The sequence below is a fragment of the Crotalus tigris genome, unplaced genomic scaffold, assembly GCF_016545835.1.
Source record: "Crotalus tigris isolate CLP2741 ecotype Arizona unplaced genomic scaffold, ASM1654583v1 scf7180000024307.1902530, whole genome shotgun sequence".
In the NCBI taxonomy this organism is placed as follows: domain Eukaryota; kingdom Metazoa; phylum Chordata; class Lepidosauria; order Squamata; family Viperidae; genus Crotalus; species Crotalus tigris.
Window position 1 is genome coordinate 1357910 of NW_024100479.1, and position 19936 is coordinate 1377845.

The following is a 19936-nucleotide window of genomic DNA, read 5'->3' on the forward strand; positions in this document are numbered from 1 at the left end:
GCATGATAGTGTGTGTGTGTGTGTGAGAGAGAGAGAGAGAGAGAGAGAGAGAGAGAGAGAGCGCACAGGAGGATAGGAAGAGTGTGTGAGGTGCTTGAGTGTGTATTTGTGTGAGTTCAGGGAAGCTGAGGAAAGAGGGCAATGGTATGTGCAAGTGAAAGGAGAAAGAGAGTATCATGCTTGTGAGCAAAGACAGGCAAGGGTGGGTGAGACTTACCTGAACAATTTGTAACTTTGCCTATCCCATTAGCTTTGCTTGTTGGAAGCTGGCACGGAAAGTTGTAAATGGCAGTCGTGATCCTGCAACCAATCACAAGTGCGAGCTGATTGCCATGCATTTGAATTTTCTCCATGTGGCTATGTGGGTTGCTATAATGGCTGAAACTTTGAGGACCAAATACGAATCCTTTCATTCGGTGCTATTATAACTTGCACTGGTCAATGAAAAAATGGTTATGACTTGAGGATTATCAGTTATATGTGTGGGAGAATGATTGCTATATTCTCCAGCATGACAAATGGAGAATGGGTTGATCTTGCCTTTCTGCCCTAGAGACTAAGTCAATCAACCTTTGCCACGCCTCTCTTCCCCCGGCTAGGAATCCCCAATCACGACTTAGTCTTAGCCCAAGAGAGACGTGGTGAAGATTGGCTCTTGTTTCTAGCAGAAAGACAAAACTCTGGATTTTCCCAGGTTGTACTCTTCCCTTCCCTTCTCTGGGCTGATATTAGCACTGCTTTTCAAACGGCTGAGTGTCAGCGGTTTTGTAGGCTTTGGCTGAAGTCTCGAGCTAATTATAGCTTCCAGGCAGGCAGAAGTGTAGTGGTCTCCATTTTGAGTGCCGCTTTTATTGTTCCTGAGTGGAGGGGGTGCTGCTTCTCCAATTCCAGGCTCCTTGGCAGCTCGCAGCATACCAAGGCTATTACAATTAGAGGCAACAAAAACAGCCTCCTTCACTGTGTCTGGACACAATTTCCAAAGACTTCAGAGCGTGGCTGAGTGCCCGCTTTAATTGCCACAGCGCCTCTTCCCACCACTGATTTCGCTGTTTATAAGTGTGTTGGCTACCCCATTAAGTTGGTTTTGCCACCACTACCAGGATTGTGAGTGTGCTGACTATCCCATTAAGTTAGTTGTGCCGCCACCACTTCTAACCACAACTTGACTCCTTGCTAGGATCATCTCTCTGTTACAAACACTGAGATTGCCATTTCTGTGATATCTCTGATTTTGCAATGGCAGATAAAACCACAGAAGCTCAGATATCTCAAGGCGCCTCCAGCAGTTCCTCCAGGCACCAGAAATCCAGATCACCCAATCAGGAGGCTGCTGGGAAATTCAGATCCAAAGCTATCTCTTCCGAAGCTGCTGAGAAGGAAGCAAGCAGAAGGCACCAGGCATTGGAAAAACAATTATCCAAAGCTGCAAGGCAAAAGAATGATCCAAAGGTTGGTCAGATTACTTCTGTTCCCAAGGAGGCATCGGCTCCATCAACCTCTGCTGCTTCAAGTGCCTGGTCTCCAAAAGGGGAAACAAGTCAGTTCATATTTCCCATGGCAGAACAGGTGGAGATGGTTCCCCGTTCCAGTGAGGGGCTTGGCCTTCATATCCCTACTCCTCCAGGTACAGCTAGACCTCTGGGCCCAGAGGCCACATTCACTCCTACAGCAGCAGGGCTTCGCCCTCCAGAGGCTCAGGAGACAGAATTATTAGAACGAATGCAGCTACTGATTTCTCAGGCTATTGCCCAAGGTGTAGCTTCAACCCTACAACAGAAAGCTCGACCTGAGTCAGGGATTCCATCTCACAGCAATGTATCATATCTCTCCCAGGCGGAAGCAGCTGCATACCAAGGGTCAGTGTCCCCCTCCAATTCCTCCATGAGTAGAGGGTCGTTCATAGGGGACGACGAACAGACAGAACAGGAGATGTCAGAAGATGAGAATTTATCCCCTGATCTTTCTCCTTTCATGAGTGTGTTTAATCCGGCCCTCTTTAAATCCCTACTTCACAAGGCCAGGAGCACTGCTCAGATTGGTTCTGAGGGGGCCCCTCAGGCTGAACCTTCCACCAACCAGGGACCTACCAGTCAGGTCTTTTCAGAACCCACTTTCACTCAGCAGGACATTCCCTGTCCTCCCCTATTCCTCAACATAGTCCAAAGACAATGGGAGGCACCTGGTACTTTTCCATCCCCGGGGGAAACTGACAAAAAATTGTTTAATGTGGCTTCAGCACTGTCAGAGTTGCTAGCAGTCCCCATGGTAGATGAGCCATTAGCATCATTGGTTTCCTCCTTCACGGTGTCTGGAGATACAGCGGAGGCTTTGAAATCAGAGGATAAGAAAGCGGAGCTTAATTTCCGCAGGACTCATCAAGCCTTAGCATGGGCGGTAAAGGCAGCTGCATCTACTTCTTTTTTCGCCAGAACTTCACTTCTCTGGCTCCACCAGTTGCAAGCTAGGGTCCCGCCTGAAGAGGTACGGATGCACCAAGACTTAAACAAATTAGTGGCTGCATCAGAGTACATGGTGGACTCATCCTTGCACGCGGCCAGATTTTCCTCTCGAGCATTAGCGTCTAATATCACCTCTCGGAGACTTTTGTGGCTCAGACAGTGGAAAGCGGATGCTAGGTCCAAGTGGCAGTTGGCCTCAGCCCCTTACGTGGGAGGCCAGTTATTTGGAGAGGCACTAAACCCTTATCTGAATGAGAATGAGGATAAGTGCAAGGTCATGTCCCATCTTATTAAGAGAGCAGACAGAGCTACCCCTTACGCCCACAAGCAGTCCTTTTGCCCCACCGACACAGGGTCAGAATTCACTAACAGGGACAGGTCCAGACAGCAATTTCAGACCAAGCGGCCCTTTCGAGGGATGGGAGGTCGTCCTTTTAGGCGGTCCAAGTGACAGCAAGGGTGCCCCTCCCATAGGGGGCAGGTTGGCTCTCTTTGCACACAAATGGGAGGACACTACTACAGATCTCTGGATCCTCAACACCATCAGATTTGGCCTGATTCTAGAGTTCAACTCCACCGCCCTGAGGCATTTTGTCTCTTGCCCATCATCCAAAAATCTGGTCAAAAGAAGCCTCATGAAAGAGGCCATTCGACATCTCCTGGAGATCCAGGCCATAGAATGGTACCGGCAGGACAGAAGGGATGGGGTTTTTATTCCATTCTGTTCATTGTTCCAAAGGCCTCGGGAGGGTGGAGGGCAATCCTAGATTTAAAGAAATTAAATATCCATTTGGCATACAAGAAGTTCAAGATGCAAACACTCCAATCCATATTAGCAGGCATTAGAAGGGGGGACCTCCTCATCGACTGTGGAAGGGCGGCAGCTCCTTCCGCGGTCCGAGATTGCTCTTTAGGGCCAACGAAGAAAAGATCGGCCAGTAAAATGGCTGATCACTTTGCTGCAGTAACCGAAAGTCAGAAGAACATTTAAGTGTATAGAACCACCGTGGTTGATCTGGGTGAGACCTTTTCTTTCCTCTCTTAGCCTTTTTTTTCCTGTAAAAAGCATTTTTGGAATTATTTCCCTTCTTTGAGAGAGCATCGTTTGTCAGTGTGGGAAGAGAAGCTTTGAAAAAAGAAAGAAAATTAATTTCATTGACTATTTTTTACTTCTATTTACTTTGGAGTCTTGAAAAAATTCTTATTGAATTTCATTATTGGATTTAGTTTATATGTGAAGAATACTATTTTTTCCTGATTTTCTTAACGATATTTTTGGGTCTGGGAAGAGATTTTATAATCTACTGAGGACACTTTGTGGAGAAATTTAAAAAAAGCAACTGTTTTTTTTTCTTATTTGATGCTGAGGTTGGCTTTGACCTTCAGATCATCATAAAAGGGAAAAGATAAAGAAGTTCAACAGCTGTTAAATCTGTGGGGCTGGACATTGGCTAACTGTTATTAAATATAGCCTCCACTAAAAGATAACAGGACTGTCTATAGTTACTATTGAAATGGAGAAACCCTATTTACAACTCAACTGTAAATTTATATTGGAAAAAATCTATGAAGCCACTGAGCAAGTATGCGTTAAAATAAAAGAGATTACTACAGAAATAAAAAACAGAAACTCTGCTTTGAATTTACAAACTGACCTCCAGACTTCATTTGACTATCCTACAGACCAAAAAACAACGGAAGAGGATTCAATTCAATCAAAAGATTCTATGCCATTCTGTATACAACCTATTGAGACTCTTGATGATCAAAAAGTGACTTTAACTAAACCATATACAATTTCAAAAGTAACAGGAATGAACGCACAAATACAATTTATTGAGAACTATGACAATTTTGACAACCAACTATTAACCACAAAATTGGACATAATTGAATGTCTTACTCAGCAGAATCAAATGTCGAGAGTTGAATTTTTAAGGCAACAAGGGATCAGTTACAAAGGAGTCAGGTTCCTAAAACAGAGGATGGGACTATTTTTTTTTTTTAAACTCAAATGATACCACGAGGAATAAAGAGAGATTTATTTGTTGATATAGAGGCTCTGTAAGGAAACCTTCTTGGCACAAAAAGAAAGCTAAAATAAGACTTAAGAGTGTGACCTAAAATTGTATGTAATGGGTTAAAAAGGCTTTTTAGACACGGATTGACTTAAGGTTTAAGATTTAGAATTATAAGTGGGAGGAAAATTTTTGGCTAGTAGAATATATATCTGAGAGATAGACTGTATTTTTTGAATTAATGTGTTTATGTATGATAATTATTCTGTATTGGATGGAGAATAAGAAAACGGATTGTGTTAATAGAAGATATGGTATTAGTAAATGAGGAGATATTAGAACAAGAATAGAATATGTTTAGGAAATATAAGAATGTAAGTGTGGGAATAATATGCTTTTTTTCTCTTTCTTTGTAGATATTATAATTATTATGTTATGAATAGAGGGAAATTACGGATACCTGAAATTTAAATAATAAGTTTAAATGGCTAATTGAAATATGGTAATTGGAATTTTGTAAAGCTTAAATACAGGATTGGGATTTATTTACAATTAATGGCTTTTTATAAATTCTATTGATTGATGGATTTGTGCTAGAAATGTATTAATCTGAATATGTTACATGATTGGTGGGAACTAGAGAGGGAATTTTAATGAGTTAATTTGAATTATACATAAATGTGTTGGTTTTTGGATAATTGACTACCCCATCACCACGTTGTTTCCTAAGTACTTTGTTGTAAAAATTGAAAAACTTAATAAAACTGTATTTAAAAAAAAAGAGAAGGGGGGACCTCCTGATGTCCATCGACCTGACAGAGGCTTACCTACACATTCCCATACTTTCCGGACACCAGAAATTCCTCAGGTTCTGCTACGCAGGCCACCATTTTCAGTACAGAGTGCTACTATTCGGCCTGTCATCGGCCCCCAGAGCACTCACAAAGGTCCTGGTGGCGCTTGCTGTGCATCTGAGGACCATCCTGCTGCATGTCCAGTGTTATCTGGACAACATCCCCATTCAATTCTCCTCAGTACAATTGGCTTAATCAGAACTGGCATTGTCCATCAAGACCCTCCAGGACCACGGGTTTTCAGTAAATTTTCAGAAAAGCCAGATAGTTCCCTCCACTCGCCTCCTTCACCTGGGCACAGTGATAGATACAAGGAAGTGCAAGGTTTACCTGTCTCAGGAATGTCAGGACAGTATCCGATCCCTAGTCATCCAGATTCAAAGGGGGCGAGTAGTCACCCTAGCAATCTTTTCTCAACTGCTAGGAAATATGGTTTCCTGCATAGCAGTAGTTCCTTGGGCTCAGCTCCACTCCAGAGCCCTCCAATGGTTCTTGCTCCCATTCCAGAGACTAGGCACCAGTTCCTCCAACCACAGGGTACAGGTCCCGTCACAGACCCTGAAATCCCTCCAGTGGTGGGTCTCCCAGTGATGGCCAGGGGAACCTTATTTAAGGAGCCCAACCGACTCATCCTAACATCAGATGCCTGCTTGTTCGGCTGGGCAGCGCACCTGCAATTCCAGTTGGCCCAGGGTCGGTGGTCCCGGACAGATCTGAAGCACAACATAAACTGGTTGGAGCTCAGAGCTATACATCTGGCTCTACGACACTTTCACAACACAGTGGCAAGGCACCACATTTTAGTCCTCACGGACAACGTGGCGGCGAAAGCTCATATCAACAGGCAAAGGGGTACCCACTCCCGGTCTTTCATGGCTGAGGCTCAATTATTAGGAACCTGGGCAGAGACCAACCTCTCATCCCTCAAGGCGGAGCACATCTTGGGAGAGATGAACCGGCAAGCGGATTTCTTGAGCAGGACCACAGTGGACCACTCCGAGTGGCGCCTGCACCCAGATCTCTTCAGGGAGATATCGGAGAGGTTCGGTCATCCAGTGCTGGACTTGTTCGCTACCCCGGCGAATTTCCAGCCCCCGAGATTCTTCTCCTGGTTCCCGTCTCCAGGGGCGGGAAGGGTAGATACCTTCCGTAGCCCATGGCCCAGAGAGCTCCTGTATGTGTTCCCTCCTCTCCCTCTGATCCAGGCAGTTATCCGGAAGATAACTGCAGGAACGGGGATACTCGTTGCTCCCCACTGGCCAAGATGGCCGTGTTATGCTGACCTAGTAGGTCTCTCAAGCTCTTCGTGGAGGATACCCCAAGATCGAATCTCCCTCAGCCAGGGGGTTCTACAACACCCAAAGCCTCAATGGCTCCAGCTAACCGCCTGTCATTTGAAAGGGGACTCCTAATAATAGAGACCTACTCGTCAGATGTGATTGTCATGATTCAGGCTTCAAGACGGCCTGCAACTAATAGAATCTATGATTCCACATGGAAGAATTTCTGTAGCTGGTGTGGGAGACAGCAATTAGATCCAGCTACAATTCCTATCCCAAGAATTTTGGATTATTTACTGGAGGGACTTAAGAAGGGTTTAGCACCCAACACAATTCTCAGATCAGTTGCTGCCCTGTCCATGGTGCTCACATATGGCAACTCAGACCCTTGGCTCAACACCCCATGGTATGTTCCTTTGTCAGGGGAGCAATCAACAGCAAACCGCCCGTAGTTCACAGGTATCCCTCTTGGGACCTGTCCAAGGTCTTACAGGCTCTCACTTCACCTCCATTTGAGCCTGTCAGAACCTCCACTCTACGTTTCTTGACACTCAAGGTCGCCTTCCTAGTAGCCGTCACATCAGGTAGGCGCATCTCGGAATTGGCAGCACTCTCAATTAGAGATAACATGTATTTTTCATAACAACAGGGTAGTCCTACGCTTAGACCCCTCCTTTGTCCCCAAAATCAACTCATTGTTTCACAGGGTGCAGGAGCTTGTACTGCCAGAATTTTGTCCTGACCTGTCCCATGATTTGGAACGTAAATAGCATACCTGCCATTTACTGCCTCTTTGCAAATCTGAAGCTCTATTCGTTTCATTCCACCTCTCTTCTATAGGTCGGAAGGTGACTGCCTCTACTATTGGCAGTTGGATTAGGGCTTGCATAGTAGGGGAGTACCAGACACACTCCTTGCCAGTTCCAAGACGAATCACTGCACACTCCACTTGCAGTGCGGCAACTTCAGCGGCGTGGGCGACACAGGCATCAGTTGAGATATTCAAGGCGGCGACGTGGTCGTCTCCTTCCCCATTTGTGAGGCATAAGTTGGATAAGTTCGCCTCAGCAGATGCTTCATTTGGCAGGAGAGTTCTCCAAAGGGTAGTAACAGATATTGGGACACAGGCCCAGACTTCTTCCCGCCCATAGGGACAGTGAGGTTTTGGTATGTCCCATCTGTGGAGTCTCCATTCATCATGCTGGAGAAGGGGTGTTGTCTTACCTGAACGCCTTTTCTCAGCATGACGATGGAGAATCCACTCCCCCCCACTTGGGTCCATCCGGCCCTGTGTCAGGGGAATTTGAGCCACCACCTTGTAAAATCATCAGCTGCTGTGCCTTCGTCGTGACTGGGGATTCCTAGCCAGAGGAAGAGAGGCATGGCAAAGGTTGATTGACTTAGTCTCTAAGGCAGAAAGGCAAGATCAACCCATCTGGATTCTCCATCATCATGCTGAGAAAAGGCGTTCAGGTAAGACAACGCCCCATCTAAAATACTGATGTTTTCTATTTGTAGAATATATTCGTAATATATATAGATGGCCAGTTTAATAAATATTTATACAAGTATTGAATGCATTAATGAAAATAATAAATAACAATTTCACAATAAATTCTCCCTATTGAATCAATTGTATTTTACATTTGATTGATGACATTACATATTATGAAAAACTAGCTTTTGCTCTTTTATTTGAGATTTAAAACCAATCTGAATTTGAATATATTTATTTTAACAGTTCTTTTACTACTAAGCATTCTTAATTCTAATCAGATTAATCTAAAATATTGTTTACAAATTCCTATCTCCTTGTTTTCAAGTTGGTTGTCTATTGAAATGTCTTTAATTGTTCAGTGTAATTGTTCAGATATTTTATTCCTGAATTGAGAATAGGTGTAGAAAGTTATACTGCTCTTATTAGGTACAATGCTGTGAAGAATAATACTGCATATGATTAAAGCAACAGTTCTGAATGGAAGGTAAAAGATGTATAACCAATTAATGGAAAACCACTTACACAGTATGATGTTATAATCCCACATGGTCTACTGCATTTTCAGTTTTGGTGTATTTTCGGTGCTTGAAAAAGAGAAATAGGCAAAGTCAATTTTTTTTGTATTTTTCCTGGGTTTTTTTTAATATACCCATTTCTTTATTGTTTCCATCTGATTTTCTGTGTCCAAGATTCTTATTTTCTCAGTGCTCCAAGGATTTAAAATAATTGCTAGGTGAGACAAAACATTTAATTGCAGTTTGATTTTCTTGAATTTCTTCCTCCTTTCATGCTAATAGATCCAAGGACGCCAAGCAAGAAAACTACTGCAGAGGTAAAGATCTAGTTTTGGAAAATACTGTACTTTTTATCAGGTGTTGCAGTACATTAAAGTAATAGGTACCTCAATTTTTCAAAACCATTTTCTAAAGAAGCAGAGAGAGACATATGTCTTCATAATAACTTTTCTTGATCTTCATGGTAGAATTTTGAAGCAACATCTGGTACCATAGTGTTAGAAAGTAGAATTTATTTTTGAAGCTCTGGTTGCAATCCAGAGACATTTAAAAAAGCCAGTTCTAACAATATTGAATTTAAAGTAGGCAGATATAGATCATATACAGGTGGTCCTTGAATTATGACCACAATTGAGCCCAAAATTTCTGTTGCTAAGCAAGACATTCGTTAAGTAAATTTTGCCCCATTTTAGGACCTTTATTGCTATGGTTAAGTGAATCACTGCAGTTGTTTAGTTAGTAACATGGTTGTTAAGTGAATCTGGCTTCCCCATTGACTTTGTGAGAAGGTTACAAAAGGGGACATAACCCCAGGACCTCAACTGTCATAAATATGAAATCAGTTGCCAAGCATCTGAATTTTGATCACGTGACCATGGGTAGGCTGCAACGATCGTAAGTGTAAAAAATGGTCATAAGTCCATTTTTTTACAGTGCCATTATAATTTTGAACAGTCACTAAATGAACTGTTATAAGTCAAGGACTACCTGTAATTTTAAAGTCTGGATTTGTAAGAAGTATTTAAATGTATTGAGCAAAACTTAAACAGGAACCTTAAAAGCTTTGAAGTGGCATTTTACAAAAAAAATTGAATTAGTCTAGACTTGGTTTCAGTGAAAAATAATAAGAGGTCTTCAAATTTACTAGGCAGGCAGTTTTCAGTTTTCAACTTAGACCAAATTATGACCGTTCATTTATGTAAAAAAGATTCACCTGTCATTTAAATCTAAGTTCTCAGTCGAGATCATTGTCAATGCCTTGACACATTAAAATTTTAAAATACGATTTAGTTGGTATGAAGCTCCATTTTTTTTAAAAAAAATTGCATCAGAATCTCTGAACTACATCCGAGTTCTCTGTAGATACATTTATAAAAATAGTTAATCATTTGAACTCTTTTTAAGCAGCTGACAGTTTACAGTGGTGATTCATTGATTGTGATCAAGTCAGTATTGACTCCTGATAACCAGTATTGACTGCTTGTAATATCAAAATCTTAAGTAGTTTCAATTCACGCAATATAATTTATAAAAGAATGTGGCACAGCTAAAACATTAAAACAGATATACGAGTCTGATATTCCATAGTAATATCCTCTTACCACTATTCAAGCCTGATGGAACAAAAATGCGAGTGTGCTGTCTTCTTGTAAGTGGTGTATGTATGAGATAAGATTCTGCAGTTGATGATGGGATGTGAAGAGGGGCTTTGGTTTGATCTGTACCACAAAACAACAACAACAACAACAAAATTCAGAGGATAGTTCTTGAGGGCAAATACTTCCTGAAACACCATTGGGATGGATAGGACAGTTACATTTGCATTTCAGTGCATGAAGGATGATCAAGTGAAAAAAACAATATAGTAAAACATGTAACTATCCAGTAAAATAATGCCGAAGTACATTTTCATTTCTAAACTGGGCAGCAGTTTTTGAAAAAGGAAACAATTGCTTCAAGTTTAGTCTTGACAGTAGAGCGAGATACAAATGTCCTTGTATGTGACATACTCAGTTGATGAGAAATGCTATCAGATCACGAATAAATCAATTACCCCAAATACTGTTTACATTAAATAATTGAATATGGCATTTAAATTGTCCGTTATATAAAACATAACTCTTTGATGTGTGACTGCTTGACACACATTAACTCCATATAATGACCTGGAGTTGACTTGCTTAAATTATCTCCTCTGAAGCTAATTGCTTCAGCCAATTGGATTAAAATCCTTTATTGGAAATAATATGGCACATTTTGTCAGCTCTTCTGTTTACTCTGGAAACTTGTGCATTTGACCTTTCATTAGGATAATGAAGCTGAAGCTTGTGACACAATTATGGATGAAGACTTTACAAAAGATGCCTATGATGGCATTGATCAGGCATTTGAAGGTAAGCCTACTTGTTTTATCAGGTAAAACTCAGTATATAATGCCTTTACAGTTTCACCTGGTGAAATATCAAAACCCTACATCTGAAATTGAAATTTTATCCTAAACTTCTTTTCCCTAATTATGCTTTGTTGGATGTAATCTGTATGATATGCAGCATGCTGGGAACTTGTTACATGACATTTTGAAAAATTGTGGACATATCTCATACTGTGTAATAGGCTTTCCATTAAACTACCTTGAACTGATAAAAATCTGCACTGTTCTTAATAATGAAGCTAAGTGGACTTATTTTTCTCTCAGATTGTGCCATTGTGTCAATTCAAAGTCTTATTTAGTGCAATAGTATGTCTGTAGATCTATTAGGTAATGGTACTTTAGCAAATGTTTACATATTTCAGTCTCAACTCTTCAAGTTCATATATGGACCTGAACATCCCTTCTCCAGGTCTGTGCTAGGCTAGGATTTAAATTTGTCTGCTGATCTTGAAACTCAAGATATAGCAATGTCTCTCTGCAGAAGTCAAGCAAATAACTTACAGAGAAATTAAACAGGATTTCATTTGCATACCCTTTGAGCTTCAGAGGTAAGATGCAACATTGTACGTTTATCCCTATGGAGTATTTTGGAGGGTATTGGGGATATGGCGGGCTAGAACAGTGGTGGAGAAACATCTTTTTATTGTCAAGCTCCATGATCACCAGAGGGGGGGGGAAATGTTGAACTGCATTCTAAAGATCAGCAGAGTTTGTGGTGGATCATGGCTTGTTCCTTTCTTCTTACTCTTTTTTCCCCCCACACAGATTTTCTTGGTCAGCTGTTAGGCTTAAATTTATGTTCCACTGTTTCGATAAGCCTGTTAGTGTTACAGAGAAGATTGTAGGCTGCAGGCTGGATTCAAAATCTCTAGGAACACCAAGGCTTTTAGGTTAGCAGTTCCCTGGGCCTGGGCCAGGGTATGTATGACATTGAGGGCTGTTTGTTCTGTAAAATAGAATGCTACTGCTGCTACGGCTTGAAGTAAGTATATGACCAGGTGTGCTTATGTATCTCTTTTATCTTTTAAAAGGAATCTAAGACTCATTAACTAAAGCCTGGCGTAAGATACAGATACTTACTACTAAAGAATTGTAGGCCCTGGAATTTGTTTTGTATATTCAAATGAAATAAAACTCAAAATTCTTCCACAACAAACTCAGTACAGGGAGTCCTTGACTTATACAGCAGTTTGTTTAGTGACTGTTCAAAGTTACAGCAGCACTGAAAAAATGTGACTTACGACCGTTTTTCACCCGACCGTTGCAGCATCCCCATAGTCAAAATTCAGAAGCTTGGCAGCTGACCTGGGCTCATGTGATCATGTTTTACGACCTTCTGACAAGCAATGTCAATGGGGAAGCCGGATTCATTAAACAACCGTGTTACTAACTTAACAGCTGCAGTGATTCACTTAACAACTGTAGCAAGAAAGGTCGTAAAATAGGGCAAAACACAAGTAACATCTGCCTCGCTTTGCAACAGACATTTGGCTCAGTTGTGGTCATAAGTCAAGGACTACCTATATGGGTCATCCTAAGCTTGCTTAATTTCAACAGTATAATTTATGAAGTTGACAGAGCTGTGTGTCTCTTGTTCAACAAATGGGAGTCAGAAAGCCTTCCCGATTTCTGTGCTATTAGATTTGTATCTTCTTTCTGCTCATCCTTAGGTAATGGGAATTATACAGTCATTTCCAAAAGTATTTGTGTAATGCTTCAGTTATTATTTCCACATTAGAAGATGTTTGGCAATTGGGAAATTGATAGCTTATTAATACCTGTTTTTAATAAGGTAGACTTTTATTTCAAAGTGACAAGTAAAGGAAGGAACCCCATTTGACATATGGACTGAAAGCTTGCCTGCCTTATAAGAAAACAGCCCCTTAAATAGAGAAAAATATTGAAGTTACTTTTCCTGGCATACAAACAGATGTTTAGAAAGATAAGGAATGTTGCACATTTTAATATGTATGTTGATTTTCCCTAGCCATGTAGGGAAAATCAGGATGTCTTTTCTTTATTTATGTAACAAACTTACAAAGCTGCCCATCTCACTGAATGTAAGATTGGGCGGCATACAACTTAACACAACCACAAAAAACATTTCAAAAATAAAACAAAAGCAAGAGCGCAGGATAAAAGCATCCCATTAGACATAATACAACCAAGGGGATCTCCAAATATGCTGAAAAAAAAAACCATTTTCTGAAAGGCTAACAATGATGGGACTAACCTTACCTGAAGGGGGATGATGTTCCACAGGGTGGAAACCACAATAGAAAGGGCATGTTGCTTGGGTCCTGCCAAATGGACCTCTTTAGTAGACAGAACCTGGAGCACACCCTTTCTGCTGGACCTGGTAGGACAGGGAGATGTGGTTAGGAAGAGGCAGAGCCTCAAATAGCCTGGTCCTTTCTCATAGCAGAGGTTCCCTTTTTTATTTTTTATTTTATTTCATTTTGGAGAATCTTGCATGCATTGTCTTGTCTGTTTCTGTAAGCTGTCTTCACAATAAAATCAGCAAATACTAAGTTTTAACAAATTTTATCTAACAATAAACCTGCAATTATGGTAATTATAGGCCCTCCAATTGAGGCAATCCCCCACTGTTATTTGCAGCATTTACTTAGTTCTTTTATTATTTTGGCACATTAAGGCTGGGCTTCAGTTCTGGATATTATTCCTAAGAATATGGCCCTTAAACATACATGTATCACAAAGTGTTAAAATTGCATTTTTTCCGTTTTAATTCAACAACATCCTAATAGATGCTACCATCACACATGGCATACATTATCCCTCCTTATGAGATTCTAAATCAGTGGTTCTCAACCTTTTTAATGCCGCAACCCCCAACCGGTCGTAAGTCGAGGACTACTCAACCGGTCGTAAGTCGAGGACTACTCAACTGGTGCAGCACCATTTGCAGAATGGGACTTTTGGCAGGCTCAGCAGGGCAGAGACAGCCTGGACAATTCCTATTGGCTTTCAAAAGGGGAGGAAAATGGTGGACTGCATTGTTTGGCGACCCCCGTGAAATGGTCGTTTGACCCCAAATGGGGTCCTGACCCACAGGTTGAGAACCACTGTTCTAAATAATGCTGAAAGGTGGTAGGGTAAGTTCACATTCTCCCCTGGTTAAAAGTCTAGAACCTAAGGATTTATTTAACTCTTAATTGTTTTTAGGCGTCAAGCCAGAAGTAAAAAATGAAGAGGAAGAAAAACGTCGAATTGAGGCAAGAAGAGAGAAGCAAAGGCGTCGGAGAGAGAAAAATAGTGAAAAGTATGGTGATGGTTACAGGTTTGTGATGGAAATGTTGTCAATTTTTCCCACCCATAATTCAAGGGCATGTATAATAACAATAATATTTACCCTAAAGAGCCTTGGCTCTGTTTGTTTCATGGTGTTGTGCATTCAAATCTCAGTGCTTGTCCTATCATGTCTGCATATATCGGGGGTTTTCCTGGGGGGCGGGGGGAGGGCGGAAGGGTGATTTATGGGCATACTAAGCCATTATATCCAGGAAATATTTTGAAATGTCCAAGAAATATTGGACAAGAATAGAATGCCAGTAAGCCATCTTGAGGAGTCACCTTGATCATTATTTAGATTCAGTAGTGAAAAGGAGTGGTTTTGTCAAAGGTAGTTTTTTTCCTGGTGCTACCAAACCTGATCTGTAAAAATCCAGATAGCAGAGACAAGAAAATTCTAACCTTCTGGTGCCATCTGGTGATGGTCTGGTTTCTTACAGTTCAGACTAAGTAACCCTATTTTTTTGTTTTTGATTTTTAAAATAACCCATTACACAGTTGTATTTTGCTTTATAAGCTAGTATGGTAGCTAAAGATTTGAGCCAGAAAATTTTAGGTTCAAATTTCACTTTGTCCATAAACTCGTGGCCTTCAAAACACTAACTCACAATCTCACTTGTGATGGCTACATTTGTCATACAGCTGAAAAATGTTTTAAGTACAGGGATACATTTTCATTAGTGTTTAAATGTTTGATAAGACAATTTCATTAATCAGAATATCCAGTTCTCTTGATTCCATTAAACTTTGATGAGTTAGCTATTGTACATGTTGCACTGACAATGTGCCTGTATCTTCTGCTAGAATGGCATTCACCTGCTCATTCTGTAAATTTCGAACGTTTGAAGAGAAAGACATTGAAGCTCATCTTGGAAGTGCTGTTCACCAGGACACTTTAGATCACATTCAGAAACAGACCAAATTTGACAAAGTTGTGATGGAGTTTCTGCATGTGAGTAATTTTTAATTCTGTAAATCCAGTGAACTATAATTATCAGCTTAATCTTCTGGGTTAAAAAAACATCATCATAAACAATAAAGGCTGGTATAAAGCCAAGCATAGCTATTACCTGTTTAAGAAATATTTATACAATGTGCTTTTAACTTATGAGGTTCATTGTGTGCATGTTGAAAATGTTTGATCTTCTAACATTGCCATCCTAAAACATTTCCTGAAATGGAGCTCAGATGATAAATTCTCTCTTCTGCCCTACCACACCCCTCACCATTGCTTAATCCCACCCTTGGTTGTCTATTTAGGCACATATTTTTGCCTTTATCTTCCTCATAGTGCCATTTGATCGTACTCTGCCATGTGATAGGATTGTCGGATCTATACACTACCACAAAGCCAAGAGCCTTTTGTTACTGCAATTTGTAGAAGTGCCTTATTCTGGCTGTGAAATTTTTGAAGTTTTTCCCACATTCTGTTGTGGAAACAATTTATCCCATACTTGTCAAGGTGGGAGAGGAAGGGAAGAGAACAGGACTCCACTGTTGCAGAAAATAATATTCTTATGTCCCTAATTTCATAGTTATTTGAATCATGACTGATGAATCTAGAGTTTCACAATGTAGGAGATGAATAGGGAATCAGTGAAAATAATTTTTGATTCCTCCAAAAATATATATTAATTTCTGTTTTAGGAGTGCATGGTGAATAAATTTAAGAAGACTGCTATGCGTAAACAGCAGACTACAAGCCAAATGGAAGCTGCTCAGATTACTGAAAAAGATGTAATGGAAGGCAAGTAGCCTATGAAAATAGGTGTTCTGTTTCAACACTGCTGTTCTCTCCTATAGACCAGGGTCAGCCAAGCTGGCTCAGGAATTCTGGGAGTTGAAGTCCACGAGTCATAAAAGAGCCAAGGTTGCCTACCCCTGCTATAGACTCAGTATGTTTTGAATATCTGTCTCTAGATTCTATTACCAGTAAGTAGATAGATCACAATAAGGCTCTTGTTCTCACTACAGATGGTTAACAACCCCTTATTCAACGGCTGTTCAAAGGTTACATGGGAGCGAGCAAGTGGGACATATGACAGGCTTTCAAAGTTTCAACTGTCCCAGCACCCATGCAGTCACTTGATCACAAACTGGGTACATGGCAACTGATTCACACAAAAGTTGCAGCTTCCTGCAGTCATACGATCATCATTTGTGGTTTTCCCTGTTGACTTCCCCAAGCAAAGTCAACAGGGAAGCTAGAAATTTACTTCCACCCTTCCTGCTTTTTTTTTTGTCCCCAAGGAACCTGACTGTGGTGTATGAGGTTATGGAGATCTGATGCTCCATAGTCCCCCCCCCCCCCGCAGCATCCACTTCTGGCCATACTATCACTACAGCAACCACTTACTGACCGGCTGGCCTTCTGGCAAACCACCCAGGACTTGCAACTTTCTGTAGGCTTCTCCATTGCCTTTGCTTGCTGGAAGCAAGCAGGAAGACATGAACAGATGCTTGTTTAATGTCCTGAAATCCTCGCTTATTGATGGTAACCAAGAGTGCCAGGATTGCTGTTGCTGAGTGTGTAGTCATGTTACACACTTTAAATCTGCATTGCTTAGCAATGAAAATTCTAGTCCCAATTACAATTTAACAACAACAACAATAATAATAAAGTTGGAAGGGACCTTGGAGGTCATCTAGTCCAGTGGTTCTCAACCTTTCTAATGCCGCGACCCCATAATACAGTTCCCCATGTTGTGGTGACCCCCAACCACTTATACATCACCAGGTGCCAGGGGTGTGGCCAAAGAAAAGGGGGAAAAAATGGCGGACAGCCTTGTTTGGCGACCCCCATGAAATGGTCGTTCGACCCCAAATGGGGTCCCGACCCACAGGTTGAGAACCACTGATCTAGTCCAACCTCCTGCTCAGGCAGGAAACCCTATACCATTTCAGACAAATGGCTGTCCAATCTCTTCTTAAAAACTTCAAGTTTTGGAGCATTCATTGTTTCTGGAGGCAGGTTGTTCCACTGGTTAATTGTTCTAACTGTCAGGAAGTTTCTCCTTAGTTCTAGGAGTGAGGAGTTACTTACATGTACTTGTAATTTCTCCCTCCCCCCCTTTTTATATTATGCAGTAATCGGATACTTGGAAAAGTATGGCTGTCCCCTTTTTAACTCAAAGCCATATTGCTTCTCTTTTATATATTGAATCCTCACTTCCTTTTTGACCAAATCTCAGATGTCTGTTCTAGGTGTTACAGCTGATGATCATATGATGAAAGTTGAGACTGTCCTCTGCTCTGCATGCAGCGTGTATGTTCCCGCACTCCACAGTTCTGTTCAGCAGCATTTAAAGTCTCCAGAACATGCAAAAGGAAAACAGGTAAAATGTATCTACTCAGTTGAATTTTGGAAGAGTGGCAGGTGACAGGTATCTAGAGATATGTAGTTAGGCCATTTGTCAGTTCTTTAGGAAGACCCTGAATGACTATGTAAGATGTTAGCATAATTCATCAAAGAAAAAAATAAATGATACAGGCTACTATATTACTCTCCCTTGATTACATCTTTGTTTGAATGGCTGATCTTATTTTATGTTGCTCTGTTCTTCAAATATATGAGAACTGGTAAAAAGTAACATTTGTACAAAGATGCTTAAGTTTTTCTTTTCTTTCAAGGAGGAAAGAAAGGATTGTTGCAGAGTTTTCTCCCTCCATAAAATAAGAAAAAAATAAGTAATTTTGACTCTACTCTTAACTAGTTTTTCACTTTTATTGAGATTTACTTTGACCAACATTTGTATTAATTCTTTTATGTGCTTCAAAAAGTATAATATGGGGAGGATGCAGTAGCCCAGTGCATTTATCGGTGTCAAAAATTGTCCCTTTTTTTTGGATACTATAGGGAGTGATTTTCTTAACATTTTTTTTTAAAAGAAGGAATGCAATCTTTATATTGTTTTTATAGGATGGGCTATAGATGAGTCAGTCAAAAAAAGTGGCAGGAAAGCAGGTGCACATGCCTGTATTTTTTCATACATACACACAGCCTCCATTAGTTATCTTACGAATGCTAACTACACATCATCTTGTAAACAGTCAAAGGGAAGGAAGCTGTGAATTCTAGTCCCACCTTAGGCATGAGAGCCAAATGGGTGACCTTGGGCCAGTCCCTCTCTCTTACCCCAACTGACCTCACATGGTGGTTGTTATGAGGGAAATAGGAGGAGGAAGGACTATTCGGTATGTTTACTGCCTTGAGTTATTTCTAAAAAATAATAAAGGTAGGATATAAATAAATACAGTGCTAGATGATTATCAAGTTCAGATTTTGTATGCCACCATGTCTTCAGAAATGTTCTAGGTTTTTGTGTTTTTTCAGGCTGCAGAAGCTCTTAGTTAAAACAAAAACAACCCCTGATTGAGAGACAAAACTGTATTGAGAGAAAAGTAGTTTTATGTTTCAGTGAATGTTATTTCACCCAAATCTGTCACAGAATTACATCAGATTCTCAACAGAACTCAGTTATGATTATGAACCCAATTTGAAAATTTTGCAGATGGATGGAAACTTAGCTTGAAGAGTAGGAAAACGCTTTCAAACACAAAATTGCTTCCATGCTGGGTTGATAATGTGTTAAATAAAATATGCATGGAACACAAATACCATAACAATGCTGACAAAATGCGTGAAATTTAAAATCCTATTCAGCTACTGCTGAAAGTAGTGAGGGATTGTGAGCTTATTTCAGATTGGTGCTGCCATTATTCATCATTTACATTACAGCAAAGAATTTGTATAGACTAATGATATGATCCCCATACATATTCTTACTTACAACATTAAATGCAAATAGTCTTACCAAAACAAATTTGGTGAGTCCTGGATGGGAGTAATGCATCCATTCTGTTCCTCCTTGACCTCTCATTAGTCTTTGATACATTGAACATGGTCTCCTTTTGCACTGGCATAGAGAGTTGGGCGTAGAGGCCACTGTTTTGTAGTAGTTCTCTTTCCTTCAGAGGTTGTTGTAGTTACTGATGGTTGGTGGGGGAAGTGATCTAATCCTAGACCCCTATTTTGCAGGATACCTCAAAACTCTTTCCTTTTTAACTTCTACACAAAATGCTAGACTGGGTAATCTGTTGGCACAGAATGCAGTAACAGTTTGTTGATAATTGTGTATTTCTGAGCCTCTTCCCTCAAGTGAAATTGTCACGGATTGGTCCTGGTATCTGTAAGCTCTGAGGATCTAGATGGGATACCCAAATGACTGTGAGTTTTGGACTTCTCGGGTCCTGGAGCTGGAAAGATTTCATCTTTGACTCTGGACAGGGTTGCAGTAGCCTGCACTGGTAATGCAGTTTTCCTGGACTGAAATGTGAATTTGCATAATTTCAGTTTGTGTTCCGGTTGCACCTTTTCATGAATTGATGGGGGGGGGGGTTATTTATGGTCAATCACGTTTAATCATCTCCTGATTGGATTGTTACAGTTTTTATGTCCTCTGTATGGAACTGCCCTTGAAAACTCGGAAGCTTCAGTTAATTCAAAATGCATGGGCATGGGTAGCTAAGAGGGTTCCTTATTCCATTGTGTCCACATAACAAAGTCTCT

At 40.7% G+C, this 19936-nt stretch overlaps 1 protein-coding gene across 10 annotated transcripts in view; it reads left to right on the forward strand.

Moving 5' to 3' along the window:
- The window catches only part of ZNF326 (zinc finger protein 326), a 40790-nt gene that overhangs the window by 16535 nt on the left and 4319 nt on the right, over positions 1-19936 (forward strand). For 5 of the 10 annotated variants that reach the window (XM_039324692.1, XM_039324691.1, XM_039324696.1 and 2 more), the window contains one exon: positions 1244-5258. In XM_039324692.1, coding sequence (XP_039180626.1) covers positions 1244-2910 — 1667 coding nt within the window. In that variant the 3' untranslated portion in view covers positions 2911-5258. Of the gene's footprint in view, positions 1-1243; positions 5259-8906; positions 8942-10932; positions 11018-11536; positions 11604-11820; positions 11946-14241; positions 14357-15171; positions 15320-16014; positions 16115-17571; positions 17703-19936 lie in introns of those variants that run through there. The other 5 variants (XM_039324697.1, XM_039324698.1, XM_039324700.1 and 2 more) reach the window with 3 other exon arrangements.